The following is a 16,150-nucleotide window of genomic DNA, read 5'->3' as shown; positions in this document are numbered from 1 at the left end:
TCCATTGGAGAAATACACTGCACAAATCCCTCATTTAATATCCGCCTGAAATAAAGATGGTAGCAAACTTACAAAGAAACAGCATGTGAAAATCTACAAGATGAAGCTCGATGTGCAAAGTAAAATTGTTAAAAGTCAGTGTGTGGATCGTACAGTCGTATGATCCACATGGGTGATTATAATTTGGACATCTTCTCTCTTTTCTCGAGCATTGTGACCCCTCATCGTATTTTGTAATCTTAGGGTGCTTGTATTAATTTGTAATGAGTAGGTATTTTTATTTTTTATTTTTTGAAATTTTGAATTTTTTTGAATAAAAGAAAAAGGCCCACCTACATTATATCAGAGGTGTAGTACATCCTAGGTGCATTGCAAGCAAAAAGCAGAGTGTGGTGGCATGATCTAGCAATGAAGTTGAGCATCTTTCTATGGCTCACACCATCTGTGAGTTAGTATGGTCAAAGAACCTCTAAATGCAACGGGATTTGTTGTGAATACTCGAATGCAGTTGTTACATGATAATCAAGTGGCCATCCATATTGCAAGCAACCTGGTTTTTCCCAAGAGAATCAAGCATATTGATCAACTGTCACTTCATACTTCAGAAGGTCTCAAGTGGTGAATATCCCTATAGCATATGTCAAGTCTCAAGATCAGCTACCTAATGTATGCACCAACACTGCGAAATCATTTTGAACGTATCTTTTCCAAGTTGGGGATCCATGATATATATGCTCAATTTTGAAGGAGAACGTTAAAGTCAATAAGTGTATGGATTGTACAGTAGTAAGGTTCACCTGGATAATTGTAATCTGGACCATACTCTTATTCAGTCCATCTTCTCTCTTCTTGCAATGTGAACCCTCACTTAACATATTTTGTAATCTTAGGGTGCTTATATTAATCTATAATAAGTGAGGAGCATTTTGGAACACTTGAGGTCTTGGTATCGATCCCCAGCGGGGGTGGCTAACATGGAGTGTGTGTATTGACATGGGTGTGTACTAACAAGCTAACCCAAAAAACATTAAAAAGAAAAAAGAAAAAAGTGAGGAGCATTTTGGGTTTTTACTTAAATGAATAAAAGCAAAGGGGTGGGGGATGCCCAACCTTAGTACTTTTTTCTCTTTTTCCATTCTCTTGTTCTCCTCTTTTTCCTTTCCTCCCCACCTAAGCGACATCGTAGGTGAAAAGGATGTACCCTCGCTTTTTCTATTCTCCTCTTTCTCCTTTCCTCCTTTGCACCTAACCGACATCATAGGTGCAAAGATATATTGATGCAGGACAATTAACCACTTGCTCTAAAAGCTCGAACTATTAGAGAATGGCGAATTAATCCCTTTATCTCATAGCCCAGGCCTCACATCTCATGGGTTAAGACCTCGGCCGAACCCCCCTCGTGGGCCCCAAATTACATGGGTACAGCCTCACACAAGCCACCCACTCCGAGTGTGTCCCCACATCCCACGGGCTACCCCATTCGAGGCCAGTGTGAAATGCGCATTACTTACCCCCCAGTGATGAGTCTTGAACACGAGACATCCCCCGTGGGCCCCACCCACCCCGAGTGTGCCCCTGCATCCCACAAGCAATCCCACTCAAGCCCGGTGTGAAAATGCCCCTGCATTATATATGCAAGGTGGAGGTAATGATAAATCAGCTTTGGTGTTAGATAGAGGACGAGGGAGCACAAATTGTGGTGGTTCTGTTAATTAAAAAAGGTAACCATGGCAATCATGATTATTAAGGAGGTTGTGGCAAAGGTCATGAGGGAGCTCAAAAGTGTACTCATTGTGGGCTTAGAAACCACACTGTTGGGCGATATTGGGATACACACACACACACACACACACACACACACACACACACACACACACACACACGTATATATATAAATGGTACTATGAGGTCGAGTTGTGTGGGCCCACCATGATGTGTCAAACATTTATCCCATCAGTTAGATGCACCATTCAATGGGAGGCCATGGACTTAAAAATCAAGTAAATCTATTACTTGGGTGGGCCATACCATATACAACAGTTGAGAAGTGTTACCCTCCCATTAAAACATTCATAATCATTTATTGGGCCCACCAAGATGTGGATCACAAATCCAGACCATCCATTGTGTGTGTCTCACTTGGATAAGGGGTCAGACCAAGTTTCAGCCACATCCAAAACTCATGTGAGCCCCGCCAAGTACTTTTATTAATTTTAGACATGTCTTCACGTGGTTTTAGATGGTATGGCCCACCTAAGTTCCATATATGGTTGATTTTTGGTATATTTTATAATCTAAAGGAGACCCATCAAATGCACGGTGTTGATGTTCGACACACATCACAGTGAGGCCCACACAACTCGACCTCATAGTACCATTTCCCTATATATATATATATATATATATATATATATATATATATATATATATATATATATATATATATATATATATATATATATATATCAAGACGTGTGATGTAACCATTTAGATGCAGGAGATTATTAATGGATTAATCGAAATAAGCCAAATATAATAACATGTCATTCTACCATGACTAAAAGAGTTCCAAATAGATAATAAAATTCAGATTTATGTTGAATCACAATCCCACACAAGCATAAACCACATAAGCATGAAAATCTAAGGCCTAATGAGAGACTGGAAGTCTGTAAGTCTCACATTAGCATAGGTATGGTTCTAATTCAGTGGGCAGATTTGCACAAACCTAGGGTTAGAAAAATAGGGGTTTTGAAGGTTATTAGGGCTAGAGTTTTGCCAAATCAAAGGAAGGTGGAAGAGGGTGTACAGATGTCCGTACAGTCAAGCGTACAGTCTGTACGAACAAGGGCAAACCGTACACTCTTTGGTTTTGATCAATTAGGCCTAGGTTATGGTTGTCGGATGATGGGAAGTGAGATTATATGGAGTATGTTGATGGGCAAGGAAGATTTTGGTTCTAAAGTGGAGAAACAGAAAAGGTGAGAAAGAAAAATACCTTTTAGAGAAGAATAAGATAGAGATGAAGAGGATACTAGGCTTCACACCTTTGGATTCACACAAAGCAGTCTCTTTTCACAAGAGAATCCCAAATCACATGAGAGAGGCTTCTCCAGCAAAAGAGTTATTTTTTCATTCCATAATAGTGTGTTAAGTCTGGACATCGCCCCCTTATATAGTCTGAATAAATGTGTTTTGATAAAAATACCCCTCAATAAAAACATACCTCACGTCTCATGATGCAATTAGCAGAAAATAACTCATCCTAAACTATAAATAACCATAAAAAACATAAAATCGGCTAATCCTAATACTAATGATCATAGTGATCAAGGATAACAATGATCCAACTGCCTGATTGTAAGATCCACATGATTTAACGGTTCAATCATCGTGTCATCACGATTTAACGGTCAAAACTCCTCAAATAAGCATGCCATATGCATCTTCCTAGTGTAGGGTCTTCGAAGGTGCACAATTAGGGGTGTACATCAAGTCAAACCGAGTCGAGCTGGCCTCAGCTCAACTTGGCTCGGTCAGCAGGCACACCCAGCTCGAACTCGGCTCGGCTCGATGATCGAGCCATCATCTCCAGCTCGACTCGGCTCGGTTAGCAGATCGAACCAGTTCAAGCCGAGCTCGCTGGTCAGGCAGGACAAGTAGAGAGAGAGAGGGAAGCCAGAGGTCGGGCGGCCGCTGCTAGTCGGGCGGGACGAGCAGAGAGAAGGAGGCAGAGCTAAGGTCGGGCGGGAGTCCAGGACGAGCAGAAAGAGAGGGAGGCAAAGCTAGGGTCGGGCGGGAGTCCGAGACGAGCAGAGAGAGAGGGAGGTAGAGCTAGGGTCGAGCGGGAGTCTGGGACGAGCAGAGAGAGAGGAAGGTAGGGCTAGGGTCAAGCGTCGAGCGGGTTTTTTCAAACAAAGGGAAAGGGGGTAAATTTAGGGGTTTTTTTTTTCTTTTTATACCATCTGACCAAGTCGAGCCGAGTTCGAGCCATATATCAAACCAAGTCGAGTCGAGCTCGGGCCAGCTCAAAGTCAGTTTCGAGCTCTAAAAACCAGCTCGACTCGGATCGAACTCAACTTCGAACCGAGCCGAATCGAGCTTTTCCAAGCCGAGTCGAGCGAGTTGACCGAGCTGGCTCAGTTCGTGTACACCCCTATGCACAATTATACATGTGGGACCTTCAAGTCCTCAGTGCAACCCACCCGGGCGCATGTACAAGTCATTGAACCAAAGTGAAGGATGGGCCAATCTCCTTCTCCTCTAGTATACTCTAAATAGTCAGATATCCTCATCAACTCCTCCCGATTGAGAAGATTTTGCCTCTAACGAAATAAAGTTGCGAGACCGCTCCAAAATATCCCAGTCAAGTCACAAAAGATCCGCCACTGTGATCCACATGCAATCTAGAATTGGTTGATGTTTCCACTTAACTAAATATTTATGAAAGCACTCATGTTAAGTGGAAACCACATGTTCGTCCAAAATATCATCCCTCTTCTCTGCTCGTAAGTATGGGTGGTAAAGGCGGTAAAGGCTGAGAAAACGGGTCAAGTAAAGTCCATGGGCGATGGGACAAGCCTGGTGTGTCATCATCTAGGTCATGAGAGGAGTCCTGGAAAGGCACAAGATCTTCCACATTGAATGTAGCACTAATACCCATACTACGTAGAAGATCAACTAAATACGCATTGAGACCTAATCGTTTCAAAATCTTATATAGTCCAACACTACAAGCTTGTAATTTTTTGTAGTTCCCATATGGAAACTAGGGGTGCACATCAAACCGATAGAACCGTGGAACCGGACCACAAACGATCAACCGGTCCAGTTCTAGACTGCACCGGTTCCGATTCCAGTTCCAAAAATCCAAGAACCGTTGGATACGGTTCGGTTCCAGTTTAGGGGCATGTAGAACCAAACCGAACCGTGAACCGAACCGTTCTGAACCATGGACCCGAACCGTGGTCCGAACCATGGATCCGAACCGTGGATCCCAACTTAGGTTTAAAATCGGAAAAAATAAAAAAAAACCCTATTCTCTCTCGTCGTCTCCCTCTCTCTCGCTGTCTCTCTCTCTATCTGCGTAGTACGTGCAGCTGCCCGAGCCCCTGCCGACTCTCGCCTCTCTCTCTATATCTCTCTCTCTCGTCGTCTTCATCTCTCTCCCCGTCTGCGACTCTGCGTGCGGCTACCCAGGGCCCAGGCCCTTGCCCTCTCTCTCTCTCTCTCTCTCTCTCTCTCTCTCTCTCTCTCCATTCACCATCGTCGGTCCACCACGGCAACTCTCTCTCGCCATTCACCATCGTCGGTCCGCCACGGCAACTCTCTCTCTCCATCTCATACCAACTGAGCTGGATTTTTAAAAGCCCAGGACTGTGGAACCGATCTGGAACCAAACCGGTTTTCACGGTCCGGTTCCGGTTCGGTTCTAGGGTGCTAACGGTCCAGTTCCTGTTCCGAAAATCGTAGAACCATTAGGAACGGTTTGGTTCCAGTTTCACCCCAGAACCGGACCGAACCGACCCGTGTGCACCCCTAGTGGAAACCGTTTAGGCCTTATCCTTATTATCACTTTATCGCCTATTTAATATTCTTTGAACATACGATGAGAGTCAGCAAGTTTCTAATATTTTTCATTACTTAACATTAATCTGTTTTCTAATCTCCATATGCAAGTTATGAATGTGGCATGCAAATGCATCTGCAGACTCTGAAGGTCATAAGGACTATAGGTTTTCTACGCTTATAACCAAACACAACTTCAAACACAACTTCAAAGGGACTCATGCCTATTGACCTATTAACTGAACTGTTATATGCAAACTCAGCTACAGGTAAGATTGCATCCCAAGTCCTAGTATGGCCACCCATAAGACACTGTAACAGGTGACCACTTCTGTCTAACCGTCAATCTGCGGGTGGTATGCCAATGAAAATTGTAATCTCATGCACATCATGTGAAGTGTCTTCCAAAAATAACTCATACACCTAACATCCCTGCTAAACATGATGGTTTTTGACAAACCATGTAAATGAACCACCTCCGCAAAGAATAGCTTCGCGAGGTTGGAGGCATCGGATGTCTTTGAGCATGGTAGGAAACGGGCCATTTTGGAAAAAACAATCCACTATCACAAAAATGGAATTGTGTTTGTTTATTGTCTTAGGAAGCCCAAGCATGAAGTCCATACTAAGGTCTTGCCACAGAACGTGTGGCACTAGCAAATGTGTATATAAACCTGTTTTTTACTTTTTCTGCTTTGCCAACTGACGAGTCTGGCATTGCTCTGTAATTTTGGCTACATCTCACTTGAGACTTGGCCAATAAAACTCGTCCTCTACAAGGGCAATAATCTTGTCACAACCAAAATGACCGGCTACTCTACCAGCATGAAGCTCCCAAACAAGGAAATCTTATACGGATGTGCGGGGAACACAGAATCTGTCTCTTTTGAATAGAAAGCTATCAATCAGGAGTTCAAGACACACCCACTATCATTCCTCTGACCATTCAAAGGTGACGCATATACTTTCCCGAAGTCTAGGCACCTGGAATATTCGTCCTTTAAACCCTCGAATCCAGTGACTTTAACGCTCATAGATTGAAGTAATGTCACTCTACGCCTAAGGGCATCAACATGTTTGTTCTCAACCCTGGCCTTGTGTTTCAGAACAAGTGAGTACTCTTGAAGAAACTCAACCCACTTGGCATGCTTTGGGTTTCATTTGATTTGGGAGTTAAGATAACATAAGGCCTCATCGTCTGAGAACAAGACAAACTCTTATGGTAGTAAATAATGTCGCCAATGACGTAGGGGTTGCACTACTGCGTACAACTGTTTATCATGAGTATTGTTGCTTTGCTTCATTCAACTTCTCACTAAAGAAAGCAACATGGTGTCCCTCTTGGCTAAGTACTCCACCTACACCTACCCCAGAAGCATTACAAGTAACACCAAAGATTTTATAAAAGTTAGGAAGGCGCATGACAAGAGCCCCTATCATCTTGTCATTGATCTCCTTAAACGCTTTTGACGTGGCATTAGTCCATTTGAACTCCCCTTTCTTTATACGATATATGATGAGGGCCATAATGAAACTAAAGCCTCCGATGAATCGCTTATATAAGGTAGCTAAGCTGTAAAAGCTAAGTACCTCACAAATATTCCGTAGTTCAGGCCAACTCACAATGGCCTTGATTTTCTCGGGATCCGCAAACATGCCTTCTGATGAAACTATAAAACCTAAGAAGATCTATATCTGACATAAATGAACACTTCTTGAAGTTTGCATATAACTTCTCTTCCCTAAGGATCTTGCAAACTTGCCTCAAATGGCGGAGGTATAGTTCTCTAGAGGTACTATAAATGAGAATATTGTCAAAGTACACCACCAAGAACTTCCTTATAAAGGGCCTCAACACCTGAGTCATCACACACATGAACATACTCAGAGCATTAGTCAAACCAAAAGACATGACCAACAACTCATAGAGCCCATCCTTCATTTTAAAGACCGTTTTACATTCATCACCTAGGCGGATACATATCTGGAGATACCCCCTCTTGAGGTCTATCTTTGAGAAAATCATGGCACCTACCATCATGTCTAACATATCATTAGGTCACGGTATGGGAAACTGATACTTAACAGTGATTTTGTTAATGGCCCGACCGTCCACACACATGCGCCAAGTGCCAACTTTCTTAGGCATGAAAAGCGATGGCACGACACACGTACTCAAACTCTCCTGAATGAAACCCTTCTTAAGGAGTTCATCTACCTACTTCTTCAACTCTGCATGCTCCGTAGGGTTCATTCGATAATGAGGAAAGTTTGTTAGAGTCAAGTCAGGGAAAATATCAATGGCATGCTGAATGACCCTCATGGGTGGAAGCTCATCCTGTAAATCCTCAGAAAAAACATCACTAAACTCCTCCAGTACCGAACTCACATCAGGTGGCAACTCTACACTAACCTCGGGTGTAGCCTCTCTAGCCACGAGGGCATACACCATTGAAGAAGCACCACTAGGAAGAAAGAAGAAGAAAAAGTAGAAGCAGTTGCAGCTGCAGCAGCAATGCTTAGCAGTAGATGATGAAGAAGAAGAAAATCTGGTGTGTTTTTTCCCCTTTTTTTCATTTTCTTTTAAGTTTACCGTGCGTAATGACTATTACAGGAACCGTATTGGTTGTTATGCCCTATAACGGTCGTTACGGCCCCGTAATGGCCATTGCAATTCTCTTTTTTTCTGGACCCCACCGTTTCAGCCCCATATCGCGTAACGATGATTGCTGTTACCATTATGTGTCGGCCGTTACAGCCAATACGTAACCAATTTGAGACACCTTGACAACAGGTAATAATAAAAAGTGATGGATAGTATCTATTACTCTTGCTCTAGTAATCTCTCATGCACATTCATTATGTACTTGTTAGTTATTATCAAGTTATTTTTGTGATATAATCATTATGTTGGGTATTCATGTGAGCAAGGATGATTTGGATATTCATGCATACTTGTTTTGAGGCAGTCTCGAGTCTGAAAATTAATGCATCAAAATCAAAAATGTTGGGTATTCATGTGAGCAAGGACGATTTGGGTCAATTGGCGAACATATTTTGGTGCAAAGTGGGGTCTTTCCCCTCCACGTACCTCGGGTTCCCTCTCTGTATTGGTAAACCAGCAAAACACCTTTGGGATAGGGTCATTGAGAGGATTGAAAGGAAATTGGCAAGCTGGAAGTGCAGGTATTTATCTTTGAGCGGTCGATTAACTTTTATCAAGACGACTTTTTCCAAAATGCCAGTTTACTTCATGTCGCTTTTCAAATGCCCAAAATCGGTGCTCGACAGACTCGAAAAGCTTAGGAGGGATTTTTTCTGGAAAGGAACCAAGGAAATTTCATCTTCTGAAATGAGAAGAGGTATGCAAGCTAGTGGAATCGGGGGGAGCTGGTCTCAGAAGGTTGGGTGACATGAATATTGCTCTTCTTGGGAAATGAATTTGGAGATACATCACCGAGGCTGGAAGGTTGTGGAGGGTGGTTATCGCCAACAAATATGTGATGCAAGAAGGAGATTAGTTCGTGAAGAGGTCCTCCCTATATAGAACCTCAAGCAGTTGGAAGACGATTGCAACAACGGAACACATGGTTCGAACGGCGCACAACGTTCTCACTTGATAATGGTAGGTGAATCCGTTTTTTGGGTGGATAGATGGTGTGGGAATAGCACGCTTTAGGATCTCTTTCCTGGAATTGTCGGTCTTGACCCGGATCACTTTATCTTAGTGGCGGAATGTTATTCTTCCCTCAGGGGTGGAGTCCTCCTTGCCAAAGGAACATGACGGATATTGAGATCATTGTTGGATCATCTCCATCTCTACAATCCTTCAGTTAATGAAGTCGATTCATTAATTTGGTTGTCGCACCGCTCTAGCAAATTTTTAGTTCGCACATTTTACAGATTAATTACCTCATTATCTATCTCTTACGAGATGTCATTTCCTTATTTGCATTGGTTCTATGGTGCCCACCCACGTGTGGCAACCTTTGTTTGGCTTCTGGGTCGGAAAAAGTCATCACATGATTGATAACCTTCAAAGGAAATCGGTAGTCCTTCCCAACATATGCATTATGCAAGGTATTCCATATCGGTAATGGTGGTCGTAATGGTCACCACCGTTATCAATACCAGTATCAGTTGTAACGGCCGATACGGGGGCGTAACGACCGTTACAACCCCCGTAACAATTCAAAAAAATTTTGCCAGAAAATTTCTGAAAAAATATCTAGAAAATCTGGAATAATGTAAATATTCTAAATATGTATTCATTTTTTTTAACATGTTTATGGTAGTGTAACAGTCCACTCTTTGGTGAGAGAGTTGTATTGAGTTGTTTGGTGAATTTATGAACATGTTATGTGTTCCAAATGTTTACACATCACAATCAAGCATTAGAATTAGAAATCGGAAAAAAAAAATTCTAAAAATTATAAAAATTTGCATATATACCAATTTTTCAAAATTTTTTTTTTTTAAAAAAAAAGGCCCTCAGAGCTTCTATTCGCCCAAATCGCTTCAATCTACTATTTTATTCCTAAAAACTATAGTACAAAAGATCAAAATCTACTTAGAATGATGTAGAAAGTTTTTTAGAATGAGAAAAGTGAAAAAAAAAATTGAGGAAGAAAATAGATTTACATAGAAAAAAGAAGTGGTCATTTTTCGACCGTTACGGGAGTAACGGTCGTTATACCCCGTAACGGCCATTACAACCCTGATAACAACCGATACAGTCCAAAAAACCAATTGCCCTGTTTCACCCCATATCATGTAACGGTCATGGCCAGTACCTATACATATCGGCCTTTATGGCCATATCGTAACGAATACGGAACACATTGCCGTTATGTGCATGGCCGACGTAGAATCTATCGATTACCACTTCATCCATTGTTCATTTGCTACAAAAGTGTGGATCCATTTTTTGAACGAACTTCACACCGACTAGGTTATGCCAAAATGCTCGAAGGATGCGTTGTGGGCATGGCATGGGGGAGTGGGTAAAGCCAATAAATCTAAATGGAGGTTGACCTTAATGGCGGTGCTTTTGGTGTCATAGACACCTAGGCAGTTTTTTTTTGCGATTTCATGTCCACGCATTTTGTATTCTTTTCTCGCTTTTTCAATAATTTTTTTAGTTATCTCTCAAAAAAGAAAAGATATAATCATTAAAACCCTTTATTGTTTTTATTATTGTTGTTGTTGTTTTTGTTATTATTATTATATATGCTACTATTTAAAATTGATATTCAAATATGCTGCATGATTTGTCAAGAATAAAAAAGCCTGACTTAGATGTGCAAATAAGGGCATTAAACGAAGTGAGCTCAACTCTTTAATTATGTTTCATTACTTATTATGTATATATTTTGTTATTTCAACGCTTAAAACAATATGAATGTTTAGGCATGTTGTCTGTAATTGGAAACATATGGACTTTGTCAAGGCAGCTTCTCAAATCCACTGCACAAAAGGCAATTTTTCAGACACCTCTGGGTGAGAATATGATGTTCTAACCCACCCGTAATTGCAAGATTTGATGCCTTGGCTAATTTCAAGCCTAGATCTTTTGTGGAATTGATGAAGAATTCTCCCTTCTGTTTTTTTCTAATATACTACCATCTGTAAAATAGTAAAACAGGCCCCTAGGTGCAAGACCTGCCCACTAGAATGTAAAGGTACCGCACTATTCATGAATTAGTATTTCTCAAGGCCTCAAGGGATATTCAAGCAAAAATCACTCCCAATCAAATGAGAGATTAAGTGGTTGAAACTCTCTTTTGGGGAAGAAAGAACGTCCTATTCCCTTCAATTTTTAAAGTTTTACGCAAACCATTTTCAAAAGCGACACTACAAATATTAAAATTCTGAAACATTCCATCCAAGAAATGGAATGACCGTCACGTTCCTCCCATTCTTCATAGATTGTACATGCTCCCCTATCTACTTATAAATGTTGCAAGCAATCTAATTAAAGATAGATATCTGGCATTTAATTTGGCTTTCTTGAATGGATAAATCTGGAAGCATAGACAATGTTAAGTATAGACTACTATCAAATTTGAATCGCGATAGAGTTTCTTAATCAAGACCCAGTCTAGGATTGTGAATGGAATTATAAGAGAGTGGTAGACCATGCAAGTTCTTGTAAGGAGGTTATCTACGTTTCCCCTCAAAGGGGCAATGGTTGTTACAGTTTCTAGCTTTTACAAGGGTAGATGACATTTATTGACCCGACTCTTGATACATGCACTCCTCTCTTCTGCTGCGTTATATTTTTCACAGCATAAAAACAAAGCCAAAAAGTGCAAAACAACAATGGAAAGGGGTGTGTGCATCAAAATCTGGGTGCCCAAACATCAGCTTCATGTCATTTTACATAGAATTCTAGTTTTTTATAATTTGTTTCTTAGGTTCCTTGCATTTTAGCTCATTGACACTTGCTGCAAATTTTAACTCTGTTTTCATTTTCAACAAAAAGGAAACCAAGAACTGCGTTGGTCAGGAGTACATTGGTACAAGTTGAAGGCTCTAAAAGGGCAAGAGGAAGGCCCAAAAGGACATGGGTGGAGGTAATAAGAGAAGACTTAATGACCAATAGTGGTGATTTGGATGGTGGTAAATGGGGCAAGTAGTAAATGATTTACTAGCAAATCATTTACTACTTGTGTTTGGATGCTCTAATTTGCTTGTAAATCATTTACTACTTGTAAAAGATTTACTAGCAAAGCCGCCTCCTCATTTACCAACAAAAAGGTGAGCTTTCATTTACTAGTAAATGAGGAGATGGCAACGGCTCTTTTTTTAAGCCTATAAAGCAGATTTCATTTACCATTTACAGGCTATCCAAACACTGTAAATGATTTACTAGCAAATCATTTACAACTTGAAGCCAAACAGACAGGCTGTAAATCATTTACAACGTAAACCATTTACCACCATCCAAACGACCCCATAGTCTAATTGAAGTTATGGCCCTTAAATAGAGTGGAATAGCAAACAAGGATTCATGTAGCCGACCCGAATTAATTGGGACAAGGCCTAGATGACGATGATGATTTTCGTTTTGTTTTTTCCTTTTACATTAAAACAGCTTATCCATGGATTTCTTTCGTTCCAGAGAGATGATGCTGATCACAGTCGATACCTCTACAGGTGTGACAGTTATCTCAGCATGCCTCTACAGGTTCCCATAATTGCATCAAGGAGGCATTATCTGATCCTTGACTCGAGTTCCCACAAATAGGGCCCACTAGTTAGTGATCTAGACCACTGAATTGATGGGCCTCGCTGTCCATATACGATGCCCCAAAAATGTCTTTAACATGATAAATCGAACCCAACAAAAGGAAAAATACAACAATGGTTCAGTCCACACAATGGCTGCCTAAGATCTTCCAAACCAGACGAATTTTTGGATCAGTCCATCCACAACAGAGCTGACCAGATCAACGGTCCAGATCACCGAACCACGGGCACCTAACAAGCACAGACTCCAAAATCGCATTCAAATTTTCTCATGCGACTCACTTCTAGGGTTTCGAAGCGAGACAACGGAGGAAGACTCACCCGATTTCATGGCGAAATCCCGGCCGTCGATTCCGAGCGGTAAACAACGGCGGCAGAGGCGAGATCGAGATCAAGAGGCATCAATGATCCGAAGGTGTTGGGAAGGAATGAGAGGCACGAGTCTAGCATTATTCTCGAAAGAAATGAAGCTCGGATCGTAGCAAGGATCGGAGACGGAAGAGCAGCAAAGGAAAATGCAGGATCCGAGGTGGAGAAAGAAGCTTCTCGAAGGCATTTTCGAGCTTCTCAGCTGCTGCTTACTATCCTCCTTCCATGGCCGGCTGCTGATGCTGCTGGAGAGAAGTTGTCTGGTGCTGTCTATTTTCTGCAGCTGTTAGCGACTCTGATTCTTCTAGTGTGGTTGCATCTGCTCGGCATGTCTTTGAATCTCTCCGTTTTATGGTACCGGTACCACCACAACATGTTGTTGTATCGGGCTGTTGTGGGACCCACGTCAACTGTGCATCAGATCCTCACCGTCCATTAGATAGGCACTTTTTATTTTAGGCCATCGGCACAAAAACAGCCCGAATGGTTGCAAGGGGATGCCCAGGAAAAGCTTCCTCACTGTTTGTGGGTCCCACTGTGTTGTGTATATGCCATCTTATCCATTGGTTAGACACGACCACTGGGATAAACGGACGAATCAAAAATCATGCCGTTCTAAGACCCAGGCAGGTCGGCCACACCCCATGCATTTATAGAGGCCGTAGGCATTTTTTTACTATTCCCTGTGTTGTAGTCCACCTAAGCATTGGATTAATCTGATTATTGGTTTTTGTGATCATCATGAGGTTCAGAACAAGATGGACGGATCGGATCTTATGAATACTTAACGTGAGATCTAAAAAATCCCGATACGACTACAAGTTGTGTTTGTACCGGTACCATACGGGCGCACCACGGCATACAAATACCAGTTTATTTATCATTCCGTCCTTATTTTAGGGAGAACTTTAATGGTCCAAAAGAATGTGATGGATGATACGTAGCCACTTAGATATTACATTGAATTGCATGCGTCGAAATACTTTTATTCGAATTAAAATGTCATAATTATGGGTCCGCTTTTAAATGTATCATGATTTAAAAGTTATGCTTAATTGATCAACTTGCTTTTGGGTTGGTGGACATTAATTGGACGGTTAGAAATGAAAGGTATATAATGGTCCTATTTTGATTAACAAGTGTCCACAATCAATGATTATGTTTTTTTAACCAATCTGGTTTTGGTAATGTGGCTTACTAGATTTAGGTTATCCATGACACATCTAGATGTTATGAGTGCCTGCGTATCAAGGGTCGTTCTCTGCCCGAGTATCATTTAGCTCTCCATTATTTTAACAATGATAAGTTGAGGAGAAGATTCCAATGCTGGTTGACCACCTTTTGATATTTGTTGACTCAACCTTTGATATTTGTAACTTAAGGACACTACCCAGACCATCCAAATTATAGAGCATATGTCTAAAATTTAACTGATTGAGAAATCCTAACCATTCAAATGATGGGCTATTGATAGATGGTCACAAATAAAATAGTGTGGTTCAAGTTGGAATGGCAGAAACAGGTTGTAAGTATTATCTTTACCATCTAATTTTTCTATTATATTACATCCACAGTCAAATTAGCGATTTGAACGGTCTGGATTGCCGTGTAACTATGAATATGGTACCTTTACTGTCTAACTTTTCTATTACACTTCGTCCACACGAAAATAGCGGTGATTGAATAGCCACCGTTGAAAATAAAGAGCTATTTACAGTTGCACACGCGTGTATACTCGGGTTCTTTGTTCGGACACCTGGTTTTTGCTTGCTTTCTTTCCTTTCCGCGTGTCCAAATATAGACTAAGTGAAACCTGCTGGCAGTTGGGGGCGCGGATTGGGTACTACCCCACCAGGACCCGCGCTGAGATATGTGGGTTTACCGTTATGTATATGTTTTATCTAGGCTGTCGGTGCATTTTGAAATATCCTTTTAGGGTATGAACCCAAAAAGAATATAAATTAAAGGCTTGAGTGGACCACACCACAGAAACCGTAAGGATTAAAATCTTATGGTTGAAAACTGGTCAGAGTTACAGAAGTTTTGGATCAAGCTGATATTTATATTTTCTATTTATACCAATCCATTTGTCCTTTATAAGCAGATTGGATGGCAAATAAACATCATTACGGGCATTAAGAAGTTCTCAGCTGTAAAAGTTTAATCCTCACTACTTTATGTGGTGTGATCAACTTGAGCCTTTGATACGCTCCTTTTTAGACTTATGGTCTAAAACGATCCATAAAAATTGAACGTATACATCTTGGTGGCCCTACAGAGCCCCTAACATGATTGTTTGTCTTTATTTAGGTCATGGTGAGGGTAGTACCCAATATGTTCCATTTATTGGTCTTTTGTGGACGAAACATGTGGCAAAATGATGTGTCCTTGGTAACCTTATACTTTAGATACGAGTCCTAACAAAAAAAATTAAGAAGAGACTTTTAGGGCCCCTTTGGATACTGTCAAATAAGTTACATTTTCTTCTTATAACGATAGATAAATAACTTATTGGAAATAAGTTTAGTTTATGATCAATTATTAGTAACTTTTTTAATTAAAATTATTTAATCACTTTACCTTAATAAGTAGAAACCAAGATATATATTACGTGAAGCATAAATAGCTTATCTCAAGTAACTTAAGATCCAAACACCCCCTTAGCAATTGCCCACATTAGATTTAGAAAGGAAGCCGTAGGGGCTCTATAGGGCTCACCACAATGTATGGGTTTCATCCACACTATTTATCCATTCTTCTAAATCATTTTAGCATATGAGCCCAAAAATGAGGCAAAACTGAGGATCAAGTGGACCACATAATGAGGATTGAACACCCACCATTAAAAACTTTTTGGGAGCACATAGTTTTGGGTCAAGCTAACATCCATCCATTCCCTTCATCCAGGTGTGATCTTATGAACAAGTTAGATGGCAAATAAATATCATGATGGGCCTTAGTA

General features: G+C 41.0%; 1 protein-coding gene across 4 annotated transcripts in view; it reads right to left on the bottom strand.

The window, feature by feature from the left end:
* LOC131235692 (uncharacterized) overlaps nt 1–13,593 on the bottom strand; it is a 30,820-nt gene extending 17,227 nt beyond the window's left edge. The window contains exon 1 of one of the 4 annotated variants that reach the window (XM_058232985.1): nt 13,141–13,593. In XM_058232985.1, coding sequence (XP_058088968.1) covers nt 13,141–13,150 — 10 coding nt within the window. In that variant the 5' untranslated portion in view covers nt 13,151–13,593. The remainder of the gene's footprint in view (nt 1–13,140) is intronic. The other 3 variants (XM_058232987.1, XM_058232986.1, XM_058232988.1) reach the window with 3 other exon arrangements.
* Nucleotides 13,594–16,150: the final 2,557 nt, after the last annotated feature.

The sequence above is a fragment of the Magnolia sinica genome, chromosome 19 (genome assembly GCF_029962835.1).
Source record: "Magnolia sinica isolate HGM2019 chromosome 19, MsV1, whole genome shotgun sequence".
NCBI lineage: Eukaryota > Viridiplantae > Streptophyta > Magnoliopsida > Magnoliales > Magnoliaceae > Magnolia > Magnolia sinica.
The sequence above is the reverse complement of the archived record's forward strand: the minus strand, read 5'-3'. Positions and strand labels throughout refer to the sequence as shown.